We start from the raw sequence: 25,158 nt of genomic DNA on the forward strand, positions 1-25,158 counted from the left end.
ATGCCTTTCTTGTTCCTTATGCTGAGCTGCATCAGAGACAAGAAACTGCGTGGGAGTTGACAGCCCATTTACTGAGGATTTAAAACAGTTTTCTTTGATGACATTACCCTGTTACAATTTTATGTTAAGATGACAGCTTGTCCAAGGTAGCTTTGATTTTTTTTACAGCTGTAGATGTACTGAAGCAACTTAGATTTGTACACTAGTTCATGCGTAAAAGAAGTGTCTCTAGTTATAAGCCTGTTTTCCTTAACACAGGGCTACCAAGATTCAGTTTAACACGGGTATTTGTTTAAGCATAAGAGAGTTGCAGGTGTAGTTAGCTTGAAGGAACATTTGAATATGGAATACGAAGCAAGGGTATTGTATGACACACTCAGAATCTTACTGCAATAGGTCACATTTACTTAGAGAAAAAAAGAACATTTTTTGGAGTTGAAGAAAAATGAATCGAATAAATCAAATTATAAAGCACTTACCCTGCCCTCAATTAAGCTATACCTGGCAAATACCTTTATGTAACTAATTTCACACATTTTCCTGAGACTTCTCTCTTCAAACTGAAACAAAACCGTTTCTCTGAGGGTTAGGAAGGGTTTAAAGCCAATGCACACAATAATTCATCACATCACAAATCCATAAATACATCTATGACCAAGTGTGAACTTGAAACCAGGCCAGTTTTGAGACCTGTTAATGTGAGAATGATCTTGGCCAGATACATATGTCCAGTTCAGTCTGCATTGTATGCAGAAAAAAAACAAGTCTAAACGTAAGACTACTGTTCGACATCCAGAATGTATGTCCTTACAACATAATGGCAGATAGCGTGCATAGCTACAATGCTATGCACATGTAGATGCATACGCTCTGGTAATTGTGCATTTGATTGACATTTGCGATAACTGAAGCGCCGGTAGATGTGTGAAGGGGTCTTATTTCGCCAGTCACCTCGATGCATTTAGCATGCCAAGGCAAATCATAATTACTTCCTTCATTGCACGGGATAGGTTCTTGTACCTCGGGCGAAGCAGTCTCCTCCCCGCGCGTAAATGAAGCGACCGAATTATGCCTGTCTGTTTCTGTCTCAGGAAGGAGTAGGGTGCATGGATTGAAACGATATTTGCCACACACTTATCGAAGTGCTCGCTCCTCTCACAGCTGAGATATCGTTTCTGACTGCCATACCCACTCACCATGCTTTTCCGTTTCGGAGCTCCACTTTTTTGAGTTTGACGGACAAACTCAAACGCAGGAAATACAACGTTTCAATGCGGTCAGCTTTACAAAGCTGAATATCTTCAAGAGAGTTTATGTGTCTTTCCAGCCTGGGAGTTGAACTGGAGATTGAATTTGGCGAAATATGTCTGATCACAGATCCAGTTTTCTTCACATTGGTGACATAGTTTCTCTCTATGCGGAAGGAACGGTCAATGGCTTCATTAGCACTCTGGGGTACGTATTTTCGCTGGTTAATTGGAGTTAAACAACGTTGTTTTCAGTAACATCTGTGTTATTATGAAATTGGACGAATGCAGCTATTCATGAATGTCTCGAAAATTGGAAAACAAGTTGTTTCATTTTTAGACAGACAGTGATACTGCAGTCACAGAGTCAGGGGCAGAAAGTAGGAAGTAATTTAAAGTTGTTGAAAGGCCTTGGGTAGACAACTGCTAGTGAAGTGGGGGAAACGCTATGCTGTTGGGGTAAACAGGTTGTATTTTATGCAAATGAATAAACCGGAATGCAAAGCTCGCTTTTAACCTCGGAGTGTAAATATATTGTTTGCATAAGAAAATACTGTCTAGCTGTCCATTAACTTAATAGGGCTTTGGGTTTAGACTTTATCATCACCTAGTTACTAACAATTATACAAGTATTTACTAATGTTTATAGCTAATGAAGTAACACGGCGCTTTATTTAACACAATGAACTTAATTGTTGATTCAGCGTTTATTCAGAAGCAGAGAACACGCTTCCTGGCGATTCTAATCTCGGAATAATTGTACCCCTTGGATACGAGGCTGTTTAGTCAAGGTGAAATCGTGGTATAATGGGGAAAGTGTCATCAATATTAATGCAGTTAACCGTTTAAAAAAGGTAGCAACGGACTGGTTTGCTAGATTTGTGCTGCAAGATTTGAGTTGCATTGAAATCGATATGACGGAAGAAGGGATGTCAAGGATTAAGTAACTAGTGGACCTTTAGTACCTCTTAGTCCTGGTTTTGGCAGTCCACCAAGATTATATGCCGGTATGGTTCCAGCGGATCTCAAGCTGTTATAAGCTTAATTGAGCTGTTCAGTACTGATCTGGATCTGACCTATCTTTGACAGTGGTCTGCTCGAAGAAACTCTGTGTTGTCACAGGTGGTTTAAAAAAAGTAAAGGTATTAAGTGTCATTCTTAATTTAAAATTGATAAAGTGTAATGCCATAGCTTGAGGACTGCTGGATTTCTGAGATTTATTAGGAAGTAGGTAAAATTGCATACATCCAAGACACCATTCATTGGGGACTGAATATCACCAGGCCCCTCTTGGATATTATGGACCTCATGGTTAGATCCCAGCTTTTCTTCTGGGACCTGAATGTTCATACATATCAGACAAAGGTTAAGCTGTCATTCTGTCATTACTTTAACATTTTATTTCATGTAGAAAGCATACATTTTAAGATACTGCACAGCCACAGAGGATTATTAAATAACATGCTTCTACAATATGAATGGCAATAGCTTTCATGTTAGTTTTGATTATACTGTAGCTATATGTAATAACATCAGATGTAAATTCAAAAATGGCAAACCAATACTTGCAAGGTATTATTATGTCTAGTGTTATAACAACCAACTAATACTGGTAATAACTCTAATCTGAGTCAGTTCAGTTGAATCAGTTGAATCTGTGTGTCTGCCTACATGATGTTCGAACACATCACAGCGTCTTTCTGTATCTACAGAATATTGCTTCATTGCTGAGGCAAAGCTTTACTGAAATCTCAAATTGACAAGTATTTCCTGAGGATATCTGAATTAAAAAAGACAGAAAATCTTTTGGCCTGGAATAATTACTGGGCCAACATGGCTGATTTGCATTGAATGAAATGAATTGTGGATGTCCGTAATTCTTATACCAGTTCCACTGATAAATCCAGCACATCATGTGGATAGTTTGTCTGTAGAACCAGTGCCTTAACTTTAATCCTCTTTACACAAAACTATCTACAGCTACAAATCTGACGGACAGAAAGACAGAAGATCTGCATCAAATTACTTCAGTAAGTGTAAAATCTCAGGCGGCCAATCTCAGCCAGCGTTCGGTAAACTTAAGGAAAACCAACAGAGAAAGAGATGTTTGAACAAGAAATGGCATCTATGGTGGACTCCCACATTGCATCTCCATGATTAACAGTCAGGATCACAGTTGTAGTGATTAACTTCAATTGTAAAAAGAAGATAACTAGTACTGAATTTCAGGTTGTGCAAGCTGAGTCAGAGCGGCACATAATCTAATTTATCATGTTTACATTGGATCAACACCACATGCATTTACAGATCATTTCTTTAGAATCTCCCATGTGTCATAAAAATAAGCTTGCTGCATCTTGTTCTTGGTTACGGATAACTGCAGTGGTGCCTAGAAGGATGTTGTCTGTGCCAGAAAAGATGTGCAAGTGCTGTGCTCCACGGTGCAAGCTATTTTCATGCTCAGCAGAAATATGGGTGAAGATTATGCCCAAATTAACTTTTGGAGAGACTGGAGTGTCACCCTGTGAAGGACAGTCAGATGAGATCACCCAGGGCTGAAAAAGGGACACACAGTCGCTGTCTTCCTGGTATGTCAGCTAAGGGGGACCTCCCTTCTGCAAGCTTCCGATAGCAGGCAGTTGGATTCTGCTGACAGTAGAACAGGGAAATGTGCTGATTTATCCTAAATGAAACCTGTAACTAACCTGTAATGTTTTGATGCTCATATTCATAACTGAAAAGCAGTGGGCTTGATTATTTGAATAATTGACTGTTTGATCTCCCTAGCTGGAATCAGATTTTTAATCAATGTTAATCTTTGCTTTTCTGTGATAGTGACATGTGTCCTGTTTCATGATGAGGCATTTCTGGCATCATCCATTGAATGCATGCATGAGGCGGCTCTGCAGAGGTGAAAGGTGGGAGAATTGTGGCCTGCACTGCCCTCTTTTCAGAGGGTGTGTCCCTCCCAAAAAGAGTACTTAGCAGAGGCAAGACTTGGCTCGTTCAGCAACAGCTAGGCCTATATTACTCATACAGTACAGATGACATTGTACAAATTTGAGTCAGGCCTGAAAGATGTGTACTTATGGATGACAACATGAAGACTTCTGCCCATGGACATAATTTTTGCATTGAGGAACTGTCATTGTGCAGTACCTGGTACTTGTGATTCAGTACAAATGGCTAGTCGCTGCATTTGAATACACAGGCTTCACCTCCTCTTGGTGTTGGGCGTGCCCTTTTGGATCCTGTCTCTGTCGATGCAAGCACAGCTGGGCTTATCATTGGTTGAATGTGGAGCACATGTGACCGGACCTCATTTTTCGAAGGACAAGCTAGTCTGTCACTCATTAACTTCGGTGCTGGATGGAGCTGCAGCCTTCCTTATCTCAAACAGAGGGATTGTTCTTTTGAGCACATGGGTAGTTCCAGCTTTACGGGTGTGACATTTGCACAAAAAAAGCCATTCAGTTCCCATTCAGGACAATTCTATTAAAAGTAAATGTGATGGAACATTAAGATTGTGTACCTTTTGGATCAGTGTGACCTCATAATCTTGGCTTTCACTGGCATATAAACATGATAGAATCATGAAAGCCGGCGAGTCCGTAACGCTTCGAACTGGACATTCTCTGATGTGTAGCCTCTGTCACCTCCTGTTGGTTGATGGAAACAACTGATTTGCTTGTGTTCAAATTTAAAATAATACAAATAATAGTGTCCTCGTAGGTTGCCATAATGCATTAGAATACTTGTGGAATTTCTGGAATCAACCACTTGTGTGGTGAAAATGTTCTTCTCAGTTAATCCATCTTGTATCAGTGAGGTAACATAAGTCTGAAAATCAGCCAAAATCACTGCATGATATTATACTTGTGTAAATTTATATGTCAATATTTGTAGTTTCTAGGTAACTGTATTACCTAGAAACTTAAAAATGTATATTATATATTATAAATATATTATAAGTATATTTTAAAATTAACATTCTAAAATATACTTATACTATAATATACTAATATATTTTAAATATGGTCTCTGGTTGAATATTTTGAACAACTGATGATAATGCATTGAAAAAATTAGTTGACTGTTAGAGGAAGGATCAGGACATTTAGACATCTCTTAAAAATTCCATGAATGTATAGGATAAATACATAATACATAAATACATAACATAATAAATACATAATTTCTGTACTGATGCTCCCATCATGTCAGCAAGCTATGCATTCCACACCAGTTATCTATACAAACACTGGCCTGAAGACTGAAAGGAGGAAATGCTGGCCAGAGATTGCAAGTTCTGTTCTTGAAAGCTTGCTGCGAGCTACAGGGAGCACCCAGCACACCAAAAGACATGCAAATACCTGCATTCCATGGAAGAATCCATGTGCGCATGTTGTTGGGTGTATACCGTTAAACATCACAAGAACTCTTTCACTGTCTTTATTAATAACTCGCACTGTAGTTATTAAATCACCCGATGCAGGCAAGGTGGGGCTTAGAACAGGGCTAGGGCTCTTTAAAAGATAGGCTTGTGGAACTCCCCAAACCAGAGAAACTGCCTTCTAACAAAGTGGCAAAGTGTGTGGATGCTTCTGTATCCCCTGTAGTGAAGCTTTGCTGAAATTGAGGCCAAGAAATGCAGGGAGGCCTGATGTAGGTGCCAGAACAGAGGTAGGGATCTTTAGATTTCATTTGTGTGTAAAATAAGATATGCCACCTTCCATTCCCTACATCAGTTTAGGCATTCCCACCCCTGCTTTTGACTCACACACCATTGCCTTAGACCACGGCTATAGACATGCCCACCTTCGGTTTAAACAGCAGGCTAAGGCAGATGTCAAAATCCGAAGAGTGTTCGAAAGTCCAGTACAAAATCAGAGTGAGTTTCTGCGGTGTTCCTATGAGGAGACCCAGTGGTGCAGCTTCTGAGCCCAGGCATTGTAGGTTCAGCGGGGAGGTGTTAATCCTGTCCTGAGCAAACGTCTGGCAAAGTTTAGCAGGGTGGAAGTAGGGCACTGACACACAGGGCTGCCTTACGCTGTCGTCCAGAGAGAAAGCCAGTCAAGGCACGATGACTGCCATCCTTAAGGCTGTCCCGATATGATCCTAGGAGTGTTCTGTTGAAGCACCACTCTAGTATTCCCAGATCCTGTCCCTATGTGCTAAGGCAGGCCGTTCTTAACCTCACTGATTGGGGATGCAAAAGTTTGCCAGAGACTGGTCCTCTAGGTGCAAAAAAAGGTGCTCCAAATAGACAGCTGTGCCTAAGTGGGCTTCCAGTTTACCGCCCCCTGGGGACATGATGCAGGGTGTATCACAGAAAACACGTTTTACACCATAGTATAACTTACTGTAAGCTGGCTTTGAAGTAGTATAAGTGTTACATAACCGTTTTCATTGAAATGCCATGGCGATTAGATTAATACCTTCAATCTGAGTGTCTCTAGTAGCCTTGTTCTTCATAATGACAGACGTTTTGTAGACAGAAGAGTGTGTGTTGCCATGAACCTGATGAGGACAGGCAACAGGAGCTCAGGTAACAGTTATAAACAGTGACACATCAGTATGTTGAAAAGTTAACTTAAACGTGGAATCTGAACCAGTTTGTTTCACCTTTTCCACCAATATACAACAAATATCATACATACAAGTAGTATAATTCTAATTTTTTTTTTTTTCATTGTCTGCTAGGCTTGGTTCCTCTTTCACTGTGATGTCGTAATGCTATTTGCCATGCTTTTCATATTCCTGTCCTAAGTGAATGCATGCATGTTGAGGTCTTTTACAGCTGTTAATGCCATTCCTTGCCTGTCAAACTGCCTCAAGACTTGACTTCTGCAATGAACTGATGGGATTTTTCATGCCACTCCACTGTCAACATTCCACTGTTTCCAGGAGTCACTTGACTGCCCTTTCCTGAGGTCAGGGAATGATTTTCCATTCAGTAGATATGAGTTTCCATGCAAGTAAACTGTAAAGGTTGCGATTGATGTGTGTATAGTGGTACCTTTATTTGGTTTCCAGTCTGATGAAGGGGTTGCGTCTGGCCAAGGGTTGAGGGGTTTGACCCTCCTGTTTGGACATGGTAAACAGGGTGAAGAAAGAAGGAGATGGGGCTGGAGGAGGATTCTGAACAGCTGATGTGGAACAGAAGTATTAAGAGGGATTTTTATAGTCATGCATGAGACCGGTTTGCCTACATTTGGTTGATTGCATATGGATTGCCTGAAAATTTTCCCCTGAAAAGCTTTGTTTGGGGACAGGAAATATTTTTCATGTTGTTTCCCTGGTTTTCAGCTTTTTTTGATCCCTTCACTATGTTCACTGCTTTGTTACAAAATCCATCATTGATTGAAATAAATAAATACAGCTGCTTTCCTTGGTTTGCATATGTCCAAGGTCAGTGCTCATTTTACATCTACTTTTGTCCATTTTTCCCATCTGATCTGGTAACTTTGTGTCAAACTTTGGTCCTTGAAGAGACAGTGAACATACCGCTATGCTAACTTCGTACAAATGTATTTAAACACTTGATATCAAATGACAGTTTTTGTCAGGGCAGTGTATAAATGTAAGGGTATTTGCTGGTTGAGGTTATGAGGGTTTTTCTACAAAAGGTGAGCATGCCCTGCAAAGCAATTCCTGAAAAGGTTTGGGTTGTAGGCCAAAAAAAAAAAAAAAAAAAAACACTGAATCCTTAATGGTAATCTTGGGATGGTCAGACTGATACAAGTGTGAAAGAACGGTGAGTGTGTGCTGGAGTGTTATTACCAGGAGGAATCTATTTAAGAGAATGCTGTGTATAGGAAGCATTGCAGTAGGAATTCCTCCATCTTGAAGTGGTCACTCTGACCAAGTACATTTGTTCCTCCCACTCTCCGTTGTGGTCCATTGCCTTACGACAATGTAAAAGAGTGATAATGACCCTGTTTGTAACCAGTAAACTGGGCACGGTGGTAGTTTATGTTTAACAGCAACCTGACGGAAACTGTTAAGCATGCTCCACAGCAAAGCCCTTGTGTCCATCTGCAGAAGTTCTCAGTGAGCTGACCATTACTCATTTATGAGCTCGAAGGAGAAGTTTATATCTAAGCGCTTTCCTGTTTTTCTACTTTGCACTTGATGCACATCCTATTAGGCTTGAATGTTTCTCGTTGAGATCTCCGTCCGATCTACTAAGGAAACATGCATGTGAAGCCAATTAGTGCGGAACAATGTAGGCTTTGTTTGGCTGTGAAATTGTTTCCTACGCACTCCCTTGACTCTTATAAAGAATGTGTTCCTTTTTTTTTTTTTGATAGTACCTCCTCGATCGGTGTGTTTCGGCAGGAACGGTTCTACCAGAATATTCGGTGGCAATGTGGACGGAAGCAACAGTGATACCGTGTTCAGTCGTGACGTAGGTGCATCAGACAGGGTCAAATGAGTGCTCGGTCCCGTGCAAGGCCATCAGAAGTAACCTGGAAAACAGAGATAAAGGCACAAGGCTTACGAAGTCTGATAAGCTAAGGCTATTTATGTAGTTTTTAATTGTACGTCCGGGGTGTGAGAATTGAATTGAATTGAAAAGTCCGGTAACATTTCGAAGGACCACATTATGAGGGCTGCAAGGATAAAATTAACTTTTATCACAGGGAAGACAATGATAGGATATCATAAACTAAACTTCCTGTCCCGTAAATATGCCCTGCATGAAATAAACTACCGTGGGCACAGTGGCACAGCCCCCTCACTCTTTGACAAATCAAAGAAAAGCTCTGTTACTTTTATCAAATTTGTTGTGCTACTCCTGTTCTCAATAGGCTTTTTCAAATCTACGCACAAATACCGAATAAATGGAGCTGCTACAGAGAGACAGAGTTTTACAAGAACAGACTGTATACTTTGTGTCCCTTATGTCTTGTTTATTCAAGTAAGGAGAGGTAGGGCAGAGTACCCAAGAGAAGTCAGACTCCTCCAAAGGGGATGATTGCATTAATCTGGAGCCTTAAGTGTGTTCTCTGGTCCTCAGTAGTTAAAGCGTTTAGCTTAGGAGGGTTGTTTGCATATCTAAAGCTCTTGTTTTTGTGTTTTTTTTTTTTCCCCTCATGCACATGTTGAACAGACGCATTGGCACAGCTGCTTCCTGGAACACCCTCTGCCCGTGACCCCTTTGACCTTTCGGTGTTGTGTTGTCGAGCCTCTCCTGGCAGCGAAGTTGCGTCACGCGGCAATTGGCGGCGCAATTTCACAGGAAGCGCAGCTTTTTTTTTTTTTTAAATAAGAGGAAGCAATGGTGTTGGAGAGGATTTTACTGTGATGAGTGAACATTAGTATGAGGAAAACTATTTAGTGAAATTAGGTTTTATTTGTTTACTGTGTTAATAGAGTTGAGAGATTTTTCTGGCACACATCCTCAGTTTCTTAAGAAATGTGTGACATATCGTTAAAGAAATACAAATGAATAAAATATTAAATATTTGATTTAAATTTAGTTGAAATATCTTTGTTGTTTTTTTTATATAAATTTCTTTGCTTTTTGAAACAAAGGTCTCTTTTCAAGTCCCGCGTCTCTTTTCAATTCTGAGATTGTCAATGGTTTAAAATGGATTGGAAACCTCTAGGATTATGATCTTCTGAGATCTTCAATGAGTAGCTGTGCAGTGGGGTTGGGGGAAAAGTGTTTCCAACCTGGAAAGCGATAACTAGTTACCATTTTACGGACTATTCCAGTTCCTTAGGAGACTTATTACATTACATTATTGACTCATGGAGAAAGCAAGGCATATCCTGATTATCTCCTCCAGTGGAGGGTGTATACCATAGATGTATCTGTGAGTTTTTCAAGGATCTGTGACGTAAGCCCCCCATACACATACATGTTACATAAATTCCAAGCTCTTTTACCAAAGAATTGATGAAAAAGACACAAGGATTTATTTCTAAAGTAATGCAATGTACCCGTTGTACACATGTCCCCTCATGGCTGTGATAACTATATAAAGGGGGAGCTTTCATCTTTCCTCCAAAAGATTTCTGCTTTCTCAAAAGATTTTGGTCAGTAATGTATTACTTGTGTTAACTGGCATGAATGTATGTTTGGAGGTTCCCCAATCATTTTTTTTTTCTGTTGCCATATTGACAAGGACAGTTTTGTTCCATCAGGTTTGTTTGAGTGGATAATTGGGAGTTGTCATCATGTGCATGTGTGGGTGTGAGGCCAGCAGTTCGTACTTAATGTGATTAGATGCAGGTGTGTGGCTGGAGCACTGTGGAGAGTGGAGCTGCAGTTTGTTTGGTTTGTGGCTCTGCCAAAGGTGATTTCCATGTTTTGGCTTGTTGATTTTTTTCATATTTGTTTTGGAAAAATATGTGATTTTGGTATTATGTGTGGGACATTGGCCAGCCCTCTCACAGTACTGTATGTTAAATAAGTGTATATGTTTGTTCTTACTAGGCTGAATTATGTATGTGTGTTGTGTCATGGCTGTAACATGCATGAGTATGTGTCATCTCCAGGCTGTAAATGCATGTGCTTTCTGTCATTTTGCTCTCTAGGTTGGTGGATGACAGGTGTGTGGTACAGCCTGATGCCGGGGATCTGGCAAACCCGCCCAAGAAGTTCAGAGGTGAGTGTGACAAGACTGTCTCCCAGAGGAGCAAACAGCGGGAACCACAACCTGTGCACTCTGTCACTGCTACTTTAAAACCATCAAACGCCCATACAAGTAAAAACACTAGCCTTGTTTCCTGTCTATCAGTGCTAGGTTGGTGTCTCCAGCATTAAAGTGGCCAGTCCTGTGCTTGTTGCCACTTGTATGAAAGTGAGACTATTGCATTGTGTGTTTGGGCCAGAAAGTAATCTGTTCTCTCCTATTCTTATGACGATGATTAAGGTGGTAAAGTCGAAGGTGATAATGATTATATGATGTGTAAGGTGATTAAAGATTAAGGTGGTGATGATGATAATTAAGACTAAGGTGGTGATAAGGGTAAGGGACTGGTAGTGCTGCTGATGATGGTGATTAAGGCGATGATGATGTCGATGTTCCTGTGTGGTACAGATTATGTTGTGCCGGTCATGCATGAGTGGGTTTGTGTCTTAGCTCTTGTGTTTAAACATAGTGGGTTTTTCCGTTCAGAGTTGCATAAGGCTACCAGACTGCTGCCAGTTCAGCAGCAGATGTCTGCTGTGCCAGGGCTCTGGTAAAAATGGTGTTCAGAGGGCTGTGTTTAAAATGTGTGCAGTGTTCCATATGCTCGCATAAGGGTGCATACTGAAGAGTCTGGGTGCTCTCCAGAATCCGGCCCTGTTCACCGCACTGCCTCATGTTCTTGGCTCTACTCTGTCTGTTTTAACAACTCCACAAAGCAGCCTGCTGCATCAAAGAGGGTATTGTGAGTTTTTCTATAGGTGAAGCGTGTGAACCCATCTAATTCTGGAAAAGTGATCGTACTAAAAGCCTCTCTTCCTTCATCCTTGAATGTAGAGGTGTGGCCTCTTGCTAAACCAGATATTCTTCACCTTTCTACATGTCTCTTCTAATCATGCTTACTGTGGCTAAGTCATCACTTTTGAATGTCAACATATTCAGATGAATCCGTTATGCTAATATAGTTAATCTTTGTCTCCTGATTGGGTGTCATTGTCATGGCATCCTGTCACCATCAGACTACAGTAACGTTGCTCATCTAAAGTGTTTGGCTGTCGATGACCATCTATGCCTCCATTCCTTCCAAACTTAGGCATCCCATAATATAGTGCCTTTCATGCAATGAAATTGCGGCCCAAAGTGCTTCACAGTCATACAAATGTAACATTTGAAACATTCAGTGTGTTTTCAGGAATAAAATTTGTTCGCGAGCAGTTGGACTTTGTACGATGCAATGCAATTGAGATTAAAGTATAGTATTTTTAAATAGAAAAAAATGCCAAGTGTGTGACTTTTTCTGTCACAATGCTTTCTGCTCCTATTTAATCAGAGTGTAATTAAATACGGAGTATTTAGTATATGGAGTATACATGCACACAACGCAAGCATCCACACCCCTTTATGTACATATTTTCATATGTTGAGCACAGTAATAGTCCACTGCAGGTAGATGAGAGAAGGTGAGGATACTTTGTGTCTTCTCAGGGCTGTGAATAGAGCTCAACACTCTGTGTAACTCACATGTGGCATGCGTTACAGGCTCCAATTCCACATGACCAGTGGACACTCATTAGAAGGGAACCTCATCTATGCAAGAAACCAGTTTAAGAAAAATCCCAGGCAAAGTGTGAGAAAACGAATAGTTTGATGCCTTATTTCATCTGAATATGTACACCGCATCACTGGCTGCCATTTTCAGTTAATTCTAATACTCTGCCCCATTAAATGACTTTTTTATACTGCACATTCAAGAAAGCAAAAACTGAACTTTTCTGTAGTAAAATAAGGATGCATTGATGACTAAGACTATGCCAATATTTTTAGCCTCGGATTCCCTTTATGTGACTGTTTAGTGGGTGGTTTTGTTATGTTCTCTTTGTGTGTCTCTTTTTTAATAGGAAGATGAGCACAGTAGTATCTGACATGGTGCAGGACCATGACTATGTCCATTGAATGTCCTTCATGCTGTCCGCATGCTGAGGTTATCCCTCTCTCTCTCTCTCATCTCCAGATTGCCTCTTCAAGGTGTGTCCCATGAACAGATACTCCGCCCAGAAGCAGTTCTGGAAGGCCAAACAGGGCAAGCAGGGGAACAACACCGAGGAAGACCTGATGAAGAAGCTACAGGTGTGTGCTGTACCCTCTGGCCTCAGTTACCTACCGCCTTAGGTCACCTTGTTTGATTTGCTTTGTGAAACATGGAAAATGAGAGACTATCACCGTATTATTTTTGCATTATTAGGCTTCCAAGCCAAAAGAGTGGCCAAAGAGGTATTTTTCTGTATTGGGTTTCTCCCCATAGTCTGAAAGCCTACGGCTTTATTATATCCTCCATGCCCATAACAACCGGGGGCCAATGTATTTTGTGTCTGGCCTGTCCTGTAGAAATAGTGTATTGTAAGACATTTTATTGCATTTATTTCATATTTTTTCATGTTGTTTTTTTCCCAGCATGCCGCTGAACTGGAACAGAAGCAGAATGATTCGGAGAACAGGAAGCTGCTGGGAGAGGTGGTGAAGTACAGCAGTGTCATCCAGGTACGCCTCCTCTTCCTTTGGATCATCGCTGCTCTGTGCACCAGTAAACTTTGCTTAAAGTCGGACATGCTATGAGTGTGTATGTAGAGTATGCTTGTGTAGGTAGTTGGAGTCCATTGCAGAGGTATAGCGGTTATTATTGGATGGCTGGACCTACCAGTGAAATTTGGCCTGTTGGGTATGTGGACAGTAGCGTTGCTGCTGTTGCGATAGAGCTTGTCTTGCAGGGTGATGTCATGGAAAGTGCTTGGCTAGCTGTACATTCAAGGATGGAACAGGGAGGAATTTCATATTCATTGTTGGCAATTGTAGGTGATGCATTCATTGAGGCGAAAGGGCAAGCCTTACTGCGTCAGACAAATTCTGTGTAATGCTGAGTCTGGTCTTGCCAGGAGGGTACAAGCTGCTTCTGGTTCATAGTCTTCCAACTTTCAGATAGAAACCTTACAATTATCAGTGTTGTATTTGGTTGAGTATCTAGGGTTGGTTATGGATCATTAGAAGGTTAAGTGCCTTTTTGTCAGAAGAGTAGAGCATCTGTTGTTTCATAATTTTATACAGTTTTATCTTGTATAGCATTCTTGTCCCATCAGTATTACATTTTTAGTTTTATTATTATATCATATTATTATATTTAGTATATTAGCTATATACAGGAAAAAGGTTTACTACATGTACCACACCTCCAATGGGCAGCACATGGCTAATTTGTATGCGTTTGGTCCTTTGAACAAAAGTTCTGTAATGGTTGCATTTTTCTTAAAATCATTCCACACGTGTTTGAAACTATAGAGGGTGTTGCATTTTTATATTAGCGGATGGCATTGGTATGGCTGCAGGCCAGGCTCCCCTGTACGAACAGCAGTTAATGGAGCAGGTGCCAGGTGCCTCTCATTGTCTCCGGAGCCAGGGGTGGTTGTGATAATACCTTATTGTAGTTGGTTATCACAACAAATTCCTTCATTTATGCCTGTGTGAGTTTTTAAAATTGTGAAGAAAATACTGTTTTGTAAAATAATAATGTAGCTCTGCGGTACAAAGACTACTAACATTTCAGTGTGGTTTTTTTTTATATACCGCTCATTAGCAAATCCTTGTGTTCCCTGACACATTCGGTGACTCATTTTAATTTCCTCCCCAGTTTAACAGGGCTTTTAATTTCACTGCAGACGACTTGGTCATCCACTGTGGTGTCAAAATGTGACCAACAGAGGGCGATATTTACCACATAACAACTCAGTATTTATTTTACCTGTGCATATCGGATATCAAAGATTAAGGCGAAAGTGTGTTCAGGCTTTACTTGTACACCAACAGAAGAGGTATATTTCACCAGTTTCACCCTGTTAGGCCTGCAGCTGCCGGGCAGATGGCCTGCACTGGATGGACACCCTGGCCGCACTGCCCCCCCTCCCCGTCCACGCGCTTCAGCTGCTGCTTTCTCTTGCAGTTACTCCACATCAAGAGCAACAAGTACCTGACGGTGAACAAGCGCCTTCCGGCCCTGCTGGAGAAAAACGCCATGCGCGTTTCCCTGGACCCGGCGGGCAACGAGGGCTCCTGGTTCTACATCCAGCCCTTCTGGAAGCTGCGCAGCGAAGGGGACAATGTAGGTGCCTCGCTGTTGAGACACGGCGGCTTACTCTCAGTGTACATGATGCCCCCAGGCCATTCCTCGTGTATCATTTGCGTGTACTGTCTCATGACGCCGGAGCTCACCAGCTACAGCGATGTTGCATATTTGTATAGTAGTACATGTGACACGTACACCAATCATAACTCTGCCTGAGCTCTTTTGTTGGAGCCAGCCACAGGACCTGTTTAATTTGCATCTGGAGGCTAGTGAAAGTTTGTAAGAGGTTCACAACAGCTGCTTGCTATCAGCCATCTCTAAAAGAGGAAGTGGTGGAGCTGATGGCAGTTTTGACAGCGGAGTAGAGCGTGGGACCCATCAAACAAAACTGAAGAATCCAGCTACTGAAATGTGGTGTCTTTATGTGTGTACGTAACTGCTTTTATTGGCAGTGCTGAGATTAATTGTATGTTTTTATTGTGATTAATGTTTACTTTATGCATGGATAATTTATACATCTTAATAGAAAAACGGGTATAAATGGGATATAGTACATTTGGAACTTAAGTGGTTAAAACATAAGGATCAGGAAGGAAATAATTTGGAGAAAAACTCCCTAGTCCTTTGTGCAGAGACATTTATGCCAACGTAGTAACACTACACTTCAAAACAGTATGTGTGCATGCTACACAGGAGGCTTGCAGTACTGTGAGAACACAGTAGAGCAGGATTACAGTAGTGTTTTAACCTTTTCATTGGGACTGACAGTGCTGTTCCCTCTCGTGTATGATTGCAGTGGTATACACTGTCCTGTGTGTGATTGGCCGTGCCATTCTCCCTGGTGTGTGATTGGCCCGCAGTGCTGTCTGACCCCTCTTCTCTCCCGTCCCCAGGTGGTGGTTGGTGACAAGGTGGTGCTGATGCCTGTGAATGCCAGGCAGCCGCTCCATGCCAGCAACATTGAGCTGCTGGACAACAGAGGCTGCAAAGAGGTGAAGCCTGCTATACCTGCTTAGAACTGATCTTGCATGTGTCTAATCTACACCTGGTTAGACCTTACCTCTCACCCGCAACCCAGCCAGCCATACCTGTTTAGAGCTTTCCTTACTTTCATCTGACACACCTGATCAAAGTCACCTCCACTCTAATCTGCTGCACCAAAATGTAGCTTTGCTCACGTCCACCAAACTCTGCTGCAGAGACACCACCAGAACCCTGACATTGAATGTTATCATATCTGAACATGTTTGAAAAGGTGATTGAAGAGGTAGAGATTGCAGTATGACAATGCATGTGATTGCTTTCTCTGGGCCACAGGTTAATGCTGTGAACTGCAACACCAGCTGGAAGGTCACTCTTTTCATGAAGTTCAGTGACTACAAGGAAGAAATCTTGAAAGGGGTATGAATGTTTTTATTTGTTGCTGCTCCCTCACAAAGTAACCACTACAGTGCAAACCACTGTTTGCTAGTCCTAATAATGTCTGGCTGGGGGAAATGACCAAAATGCCACAAAATACCCAGTAATTCTGTCACTATTTGTTTATAAGGTATATAAAATTTTTTGACACATTTTTGGTGCAGTGCTTGTGTATGACCAGTGCAATATGAGTCAGACAAAATGAGCAGAAGATGTTTGAGCAGAGATGAGTATGGAGAATCACAAACCGTACATATGTTGCTTTCCCAAGTCCAAAAGTTAGTTGAGAGAACTCTGTAGGTATGGTGTGAGTGAGCCTTTCTCTCTAAGAAAATCAAACCCTGGACCAGCTTTTCCTGTTCCTAATGTTTTATGTTTAGGACAACAAGACTCTCTCTCTCTCTCTCTCTCTCCTTCTCTCTCTCTCTCTCTCTCTCTCTCCTTCTCTCCCTGCAGGGCGATGTGGTCAGGCTCTTTCACGCTGAGCAGGAAAAGTTCCTGACATGTGATGAGTACAAGGGCCGGCAGCACATATTCCTCAGGACCACACTACGGCAGTCTGCCACCTCTGCTACCAGCTCCAAAGCACTCTGGGAAATTGAAGTGAGCTCAGATTGTTCTCGTCCATTTGTGGTCAATTCCTTTTGCTCCAACAATATTCAAGTGAGACTTTTAAAGGATAATGCATCTACAATGTTGACAAACAAATTGATCATCTAGGCTTCCCCAGCGTTTAAAAGATGGGTTCATTCTTTCTAGTGCTGTGCTGTCTGTGATGTTGGCTTTCCGCTATGACTTTGGTATCATATCCAGCACCAAATATTTGTGCCCAGTTGATTTTCTTGTGTTACAGGTGGTCCATTATGATCCTTGCAGAAGTGGGGCTGGACAGTGGAACAGCCTGTTCCGTTTCAAGCACCTGGCCACAGGGAATTACCTGGCAGCAGAGGTGAGCACGGTTTCACTGTCCCCTGCCTGTGGCCTTCATGGTTTCTTATATCCTGCTCCTTATAAAAGGAAAAAAAAGCTTCTTGAAACACCTATTAGCCAGCCTGGTTCTAGCTCTATGGTGGGAAAGGGGTATGAGTCAGCCTGGTTCATGGTTCATGTATGTTGTTCTACAACTAACAACCACCTGGAGTCATGTGCTTTATGGTCACAATTGATGGCTACAGAGAGCTGAGGGCAGAATGGGGCCCCCCAGTGGCCCAGTAGTGGTCCCCCTTGGTTAACAGCCTGCTTGACTGCATATATTAAATAACTGAACAGACACTCCTGCAGTTTTCCTGCAGGTGGCAGTGCAGTCCCTCAATCTGAGCTCTTTGGAGCAGACTGAGGCTGCAGCATTCCGGGGACCAGATAGTTGCACAGAGTACTTTTTACACCAGTGTTCGGGGATTTAGATTAGAGCATGGTGTCATCGAGCCCAGAGGATGCGGACGCGGGCAGAGCTCAGGAAGACTGTTTACGTGGTGTCTGACTCACATAAGTGGCACTTATTTCTGCTAATTTACAGGGCTGTGGGTGTCAGTGTTATGCAAGCAGCACTATTGTCATCTGTCCTTACTGCAGAATTCTTCACAGAAAGGGACCGATTCTTCTGGGCACAAACCGGGGGGGGGGGGGGCTTGTTGGGGGTGGTTGGGGGGCAGGTTCGATAGCGAGTTACGCAACTTCCTTTTGGTTGTGCTTAACTGCCGTTGGAGGTGACCGTCCGCTCTCGTCTGCAGGTGAACCCTGATTATCGAGACGACCGTGTGGAGTCCAAAGCTGGAGTAAGTCCTGCCGTCAGCGCTTCGCCCTCCTGTCCCCCTGCACTGTCAGGAAGCGCTCGGGGGCTGCGGTGATAAATGCGCGTCTCTCGGTGTCGCCCTCGGAGATGCACGCGCCCTCGTGCGCTCTTTCACTGCTGATTGAGGCTGCGGCATCAGCTGCGGCATCAGCCTCATGAAAATGCGGTACAGAAGCAAGTGTAAAAAAGAATCGGTGGGAGACTAGTGAGGGGTTCTGGTTTGGTGGAAGGTGTCCAGAGGGGGGAGGGTGGGGGCAAACGAGGAGACATACAGTGTTGTAACTGGGCAGAAACCCCAGCCAGACCTGTGCACAAGTGTGCATTTTTTGCATTGCATTTTATACATTAAAGTTTGCTTCTACTGCTCAATGCTGTTGCTAATGCAAAACATGTATTCTTGTTTAATTGGCTGTCATGCTTATCCAGACCAACTTAAAGGCAAGTACACTCATAGAATATGTATGAAAAATTTTATCATGATATAAACTACGTAATGTATGCAGTGTCATGTGATGGGGATTCAGTGCTGTAGCAAGTGGCAGGACCTCTAGCTGTAGGAGTGGACTGAGCATCTGACTTCTTTATTACTCGGGGGCGTACCTGAAAGGAAAAGGAGTTGCGTAAGTCCAGGCCAACGCATTTAATCTCTGCCAGTTACTCATTTTGCAGCCAAACGCATAACTCAGCTTTTCCCACGGGGCACAGGGCCGTATCCCCTGTGTCCCGGACTAACCGACCCGCGTCCCCATTGGCTGTCGCTTGCGGCTGCGTAAAAACATGTCTGAGACCGTGTAAAACCTGCGGCGGGGGGTGCAGTGTGTCTGAGTGTGTTGCTGTGCAGGTTGAGTGTGTAAAACCCATCGGGCGGTGTGTCCGAACACCCCGCTGGGCAGCGGCACGGGGGGAGCCGCCGCAGCAGAGATGCGGGCCCCTGCGTGTGAGTGTGTGTGTGTGTGTGTGCACGCGTGCGTGTGTGTGTGGCAGGGTTATGTAATGGCACAGACGCCCCGAGCACGCCGCTGCCCCCCTCTCAGCATCAGTATTCCACCGCAGCCTCTGCAGCCCCGGCGCAGACAGACACCTTACATAACGTCTGCATCTCGGGGTGCCTGGAGAGAGCAGGGACGTGCTGTCTGCTCCACCACCAGGATGAGTCATGAGAGAGAGAGAGAGGGAGAGAGAGAGAGAGCGCGCGCACGCGGGGGAAGGGGGTTAACCCTTCCTGTGCCGTGTGCCTGCACTCATTTGCGCTCTGTGCTAGCACAGTGAGGTGGTGCAGGAATGGAATGTGTCAGCACAGGATCGTGTGTGTGTGTGTGTGTGTGTGTGTGTGTGTGTGTGTAAGATGCGTGCGTTGTGCTTTCGAACGTGCGGACATGTGAACCGGCCTCCTTTGCGTCAGATTCTGCGCCGCGGCCTTGTTTTTCCCCGTGTTCGTCTGCTTCTTTGTGCACGCCCGCGTCTGCGCCGCGGTCTCTCAGCCGACTCTCCCTGCTGCCCGTCATCCAGGCAGATGACGAGACGCAGTCCGCCGGCAAGAAGAAGCAAGCGCCGGAGAAGATCGCCTTCACCCTGGTCTCCATTCCCCACGGCAACGACATCGCCTCCCTGTTTGAGCTGGACGCCACCACCCTGCAGAGGGCAGACTGCCTGGTGCCCAGGTCACTGACTGTGCCCTGCCAATCACTCTCCCCCTACTCCTACCCATCTCGCTCATCTCGAGTCCTTTAAACACCATCACCTCACACTCTGACCTTGGTTCAACTTTACAGTCAAAACACATGTCTTTGCCATTTGGATTCCTCAAGCAATGATAGCAATGCCTTTAATTTATGTTTTGCACGTACATATTGTGTATGTAATTTAAATATATTAAATGACAAAAGGTTAACTGCACATTGATGTGTTTGGCTAAAGGGTTGTTGTGCACAAGCACCTGTTATTACTCATTTTTAGCTCTAAATACAAATCTAAATACAAAAACAAAACATCATCCTCTGTAGCATAAATAATGACATGGTTATTCATTGCTCAATGAATAATGAGTAATCATGCCTTTTTGTCTTTGTCTTTTTGTCTTTGTCTTGTGCCTTTGTGACTGACTTTCTGTTGAATGATGCTGACTTTGGTGCTGCCTTTAGCTGACATCACCTGTTCCTTCACCACAGAAACTCTTATGTCAGACTGCGGCACCTTTGTACCAACACCTGGGTTACCAGCACTAACATCCCGATCGATACAGAGGAGGAACGACCTGTTATGCTCAAGGTCAGCCCTGACCCCACCTTTATTCATGCCTGTTCTCTATGTGGAGGCAGCCTGAGCCCCACCCCCACTGCTTTCCTGGCACCTGATTGGGCGTTTATAGACCTGCCGTCTTGATTGGCTATGGAAGCGCCAGTAGCCATTTACCAGTAGCTAATAAAAAGCATGTTCATTGTTAACATGTTCATTGTTCATTGTTAAAACGCATGTTTTAAACCCAACCCATGTGGTTTCTCCAGCTTCACCCCTGAAAAGGCGCGAGCATTCATCTCTTCCGTAGAGTCCGTTAAGCCGTGTGTGGGCACTACTTAAGAAAGTTAGAGAATAATTCCCATGGCTTTCCCGCAGATCGGCACCTGCCCCACGAAGGAGGACAAGGAGGCCTTCGCCATCGTCTCCGTGCCCCTGTCCGAGGTGCGAGACTTGGACTTCGCCAACGACGCTAACAAGGTGCTGGAGTACACGGTGCGGAAGCTGCAGCATGGCATCATCACCCAGAACGAGAGGAGGTAATAACGCTCTCCGCAGGAAGCGGGACGCAGCCTGTGAAATTAAGCACCCACACCAGGCAGAAAACGGCCTGTGCGGTTAATGGCACATAGCGGGGCAGGCGGTACCCTGTTCAATTAAAGGCACATACTGCAGGGCAGGAAATGGCCTGTTCAGCTACATAATTAAAAGCTTCGTTGGACATTAATTCTAATTTCAGAACGAAATGAAAAGTTTGCTCTCCAATGAAATTCGTGAGCTGAGTAAGTGTACATGGTAGTGTGAGTCGATAACCCATGTGTATGGGCGTGTGTGCTGTGCTTTCTCCCATGATCCTTTGTCCCTCTCAGGTTTGTCACGAAGCTTCTGGAGGACCTGATTTTCTTTGTGGCGGGCGTCCCCAACAACGGCCAGGAAGTCCTGTCTGTGGTCATCACCAAGCCTGATCGGGAGAGGCAGAAACTCATGAGGGAGCAGAATATCCTGGCACAGGTAAGCTCAGGCACAGCCATTGTTTGAAAGACAAACTTTACAAAGCTGTCAACAAAGTAGTGGGCACTCTTGAAATCTTCTTTATTACCTTGCCAGATTGCTTAGGGTTAAACCCATCACAGAATGAAAACAAAATTATAAACATTGACTCTTCAGGTTGACTTTGCACAGAACTACAACACAAAGGATGATTATTTTTGGATCGAGCGTCCCGGGTTAAATATATTTCATCCACATGGAACTGTCTTCCTCCCTTTGATTCTTGTGTGCTGGTGTTGTGCTGTTCTCTACACATCTAAGAAATTCCTTTTCTCGTAACTTTATTGAGAAATGTTACACTTACAGACTTTTCCCCCCTATGTACTGTCAAACATCAAACAGAAGTGATAAAATGGAAAGGATGTTTACAAGTTACGCCCTTGTTCTCAAAGAAATTCTCTAAGAAATTGTACAGTCTGTGTATTGAGCGCAGACATAGGAACACCGTGTCTGTCTGCTCCTCAGATCTTTGGGATTCTGCAAGCCCCGTTCAAAGACATGGGTGAGGGGCCCATGCTGAAGCTGGAGGACCTCGGAGACCAGCGCTACGCCCCCTTCAAGTACCTCCTGAGGCTTTGCTACCGGGTGCTGCGGCACTCCCAGCAGGACTACAGGAAGAACCAGGCAGGGCCCTCCCCTCCGCACGCGCCTCACACGGGGACGCCCACTCCCGCTCTTTCCTGAAAAAATTTATTTAAGAAACAGATGTGGGAAAACACGCCTCGGGAGAAGCGCATGTGTAAACTATGTTTGAGAAGGCTGGGCCCAGTTGGGAGTGATTTCGTGTGGGACAGCCCAAACGCAAAGCCTGAAACTGATTGTTGAACTCCGTGGAACAAAGTGCCCTAAATGGGTGTTTTATGTTGCGGATGTACTGTTCCAACCATTTATCAATGTACATCACATTACATTACATAACGCACAGTTAGCCGACACTTGTATCCAGAGCGACTTCCAGTACAAGAGAAGGACGTGCATTCATCCAAGTTACAAGAGCAACAGTGCCCAGGCCTGGTTAACAATACTCCCACACCAGCAAGTGCATGCACAACACCATTCAAGCATCAACAAGTTAGCATGTGCTAACCTGGAACTAAGACAGCCTAGAAACTACAGGAAGTCATTAAATACATACGCTACCGTAAATCACGTAATATCCATAACTCATGGCAGTAATACAAGTAGAGAAGCAACGAGTAACCGATAACAAGTACTACAATGTATTTGCAGTATTTTTTTGTCAAGGTCATTGGATGTTTATTTCAACCTCCAGTTTGAGGTCACATAGTGATCCATTTGGAAGTTGTAGCTAGACTGCAGGATCAGTGAGTGCTGTCAGAAAGCATTCAACGTTGGCCTTTCCTTCTCAGGAGTACATTGCCAAGAAGTTCTCCATCATGCAGTCCCAGATCGGTTATGAGATCTTGGCAGAGGACACCATCACTGCCCTGCTCCACAACAACCGCAAGCTGCTGGAGAAGCACATCACGGCCAAGGAGATCGAGACCTTTATCAACCTGCTCCGGCGCAACCGCGAGCCCAGGTCAGAGGGGCTAAGGTCACCCCATACAGGATGGGCGCCAAAACCGCACCCACAAAGCGTGTAAAACCTCCAGGCATTTACACCAGTCAGTTGATTGTTAATGGGTAACTGTCAGTGACTCCCAGGACAGGAGGGCTGCTGTAGCTAGACTTTAGTGCCTTGGTCATGGCTTGAAAAGTGTGCTTCTGTATTCTTATTCTGTCTTCTGTTTTCTTATGCTTTTCACAATTCTCCACTGCACATCCAATCTGTGGAGATTCCTTCCAAGCAAAACTTACAGAAAATAGTCTTCTCACCCAATACTATCAGTATGGTGAGGATTAAGTGGTAGTGACTCATACAGGGATTATAAATACTAAGATATGTTGAGAAATGCCTATTTTGAATAACCTCACTAACTGAAGCGATTGGCTGGTCTGCTACCTTCTGCCTGATGGAGCATGTCTTTCATAAGGTTGTAAAGGTCAGATAAGGACTCTGAGGATGTTGGACTTGTGGGAGTAATGACAAGTATAATCCTGCCAAGAAAGTCAAGTACCCAGCCAGTCAGGGAATATATACCTGTAATGTTTTATATTAACGGTTTCCCAGTATATATGCCTTGATGACATATTGGTAATATTTACAAATTACATAAATTCTTAGCAATCTGTTGACCAAACCTGAAAAAAGAGCCAGTATCATGAGTTGGAATTATATTGAGAATTTAGGGGGGAATTGTTCATTTGTACTGTACGTGCAGGCTGTTTCCTCTTCATTGTCCAGTGCAAACCCAGCTGTGAAGTGGATCAATTGACCAACTACTTCTGAGTGTTAGGATATTAGCTCTTTGCTGTGAAATGCAGCTGTTAGGGTTTTACCTGATCAGTAAAAGTAGGAGGAGTTTGATTTTGATTTCATCACGTTGATATTGTGCTGTCCCAGGTTCCTGGACTATCTGTCAGACCTATGCGTGTCCAATCAGACAGCCATCCCCATCACCCAGGAGCTCATCTGCAAATTCATGCTGAACCCTTCAAATGCAGACATCCTCATCCAGACCAAGTAAGTCAAACACATCCTCATCCAGACCAAGTAAGTCAAACACATCCTCATCCAGACCAAGTAAGTCAAACACATCCTCATCCAGACCAAGTAAGTCAAACACATCCTCATCCAGACCAAGTAAGTCAAACACATCCTCATCCAGACCAAGTAAGTCAAACACATCCTCGTCCAGACCAAGTAAGTCAAACACATCCTCGTCCAGACCAAGCGAGTCAAACTCATCCTCATTGTGGCTCTTCTGTATGCACCAATGTCAATGTAATATCAATTTAGATTGGACAAATTAGATGGAGGGGTGGTCTTGCCATTAATGTAACTGTAAATATGTACTTCAGCACATAAGAATGCAGTATTAAGATGTCACCATGCAGGTGAACATCTTTGTGAACATCTTTCTTTGTTAGTATGTAAATTGGATTGTTTTCAGTAGGCAGAGGCTGTTATGCCTAGTTCAAGTGATTTTTTTTTCTTGTTTTTCTGTAGAGGGAAATGTACACATTTCTGGTCCTCATTTGATATTAATGGCTTGCTAGAGAAAAGGCTGCCTTTGTATTTGGCAGATTTTCATTATTTATAATGCACTGCCACTGATGTTCCTATGTGCAGAGGCAGAAGAGAGATTCGGTATGCAGGTAAAGAATCCACATCATAAATCGCCACAAGTAGAGCCGGGCAAGCTGTTCAAACCAACACCCAAACATAACCCCAGCACCTCCCATAGGAATGACTGGCATCCGTAAATAAAGTTTTGAGTTATTGCATGCTGCAGTCTACCGGAAATGTTTAAAACACCAGGGTGAAGCCCGCCCCACTGTTTTATGGGAGCGTTTGCCCAGCGCACACAGGTGAGGGTATTCAGCGGCCGCTGCATTGCAGCTGACTGCATGCACGTGTGAGTTTTCATGTGTACATGAGCTTTGAGTTCACTGTTGACCTTCCTGGTTAAACAAGGGTTAATAAATAATGGTCTTCACTGTTGCTGATCATGAGTGACAACAAAAGAGTCCTGACCCTTGACCCTCCGACTGTCTGCAGGAGTTTCAGCTCTGCTGAGCTCTCAGCATAGTCAG

General features: G+C 43.5%; 1 protein-coding gene across 2 annotated transcripts in view; it reads left to right on the plus strand.

The window, feature by feature from the left end:
* Window positions 1-1,084: 1,084 nt before the first annotated feature.
* The window catches only part of itpr2 (inositol 1,4,5-trisphosphate receptor, type 2), an 88,833-nt gene continuing 64,759 nt past the window's right edge, over window positions 1,085-25,158 (plus strand). Inside the window, exons 1-17 of one of the 2 annotated variants that reach the window (XM_036519818.1) lie at window positions 1,085-1,455; window positions 10,797-10,867; window positions 12,903-13,018; window positions 13,343-13,429; window positions 14,880-15,038; window positions 15,896-15,994; window positions 16,320-16,403; window positions 16,878-17,024; window positions 17,275-17,370; window positions 18,152-18,196; window positions 19,723-19,874; window positions 20,382-20,481; window positions 20,827-20,987; window positions 21,318-21,459; window positions 21,964-22,122; window positions 22,869-23,041; window positions 23,966-24,085. In XM_036519818.1, the coding sequence (XP_036375711.1) occupies window positions 1,364-1,455; window positions 10,797-10,867; window positions 12,903-13,018; window positions 13,343-13,429; window positions 14,880-15,038; window positions 15,896-15,994; window positions 16,320-16,403; window positions 16,878-17,024; window positions 17,275-17,370; window positions 18,152-18,196; window positions 19,723-19,874; window positions 20,382-20,481; window positions 20,827-20,987; window positions 21,318-21,459; window positions 21,964-22,122; window positions 22,869-23,041; window positions 23,966-24,085 (2,003 nt within the window). In that variant the 5' untranslated portion in view covers window positions 1,085-1,363. The remainder of the gene's footprint in view (window positions 1,456-10,796; window positions 10,868-12,902; window positions 13,019-13,342; window positions 13,430-14,879; window positions 15,039-15,895; window positions 15,995-16,319; window positions 16,404-16,877; window positions 17,025-17,274; window positions 17,371-18,151; window positions 18,197-19,722; window positions 19,875-20,381; window positions 20,482-20,826; window positions 20,988-21,317; window positions 21,460-21,963; window positions 22,123-22,868; window positions 23,042-23,965; window positions 24,086-25,158) is intronic. The other variant, XM_036519819.1, reaches the window with a different exon arrangement.

Source organism: Megalops cyprinoides, chromosome 25 (assembly GCF_013368585.1).
Source record: "Megalops cyprinoides isolate fMegCyp1 chromosome 25, fMegCyp1.pri, whole genome shotgun sequence".
NCBI classification, from domain to species: Eukaryota; Metazoa; Chordata; class Actinopteri; order Elopiformes; family Megalopidae; genus Megalops; species Megalops cyprinoides.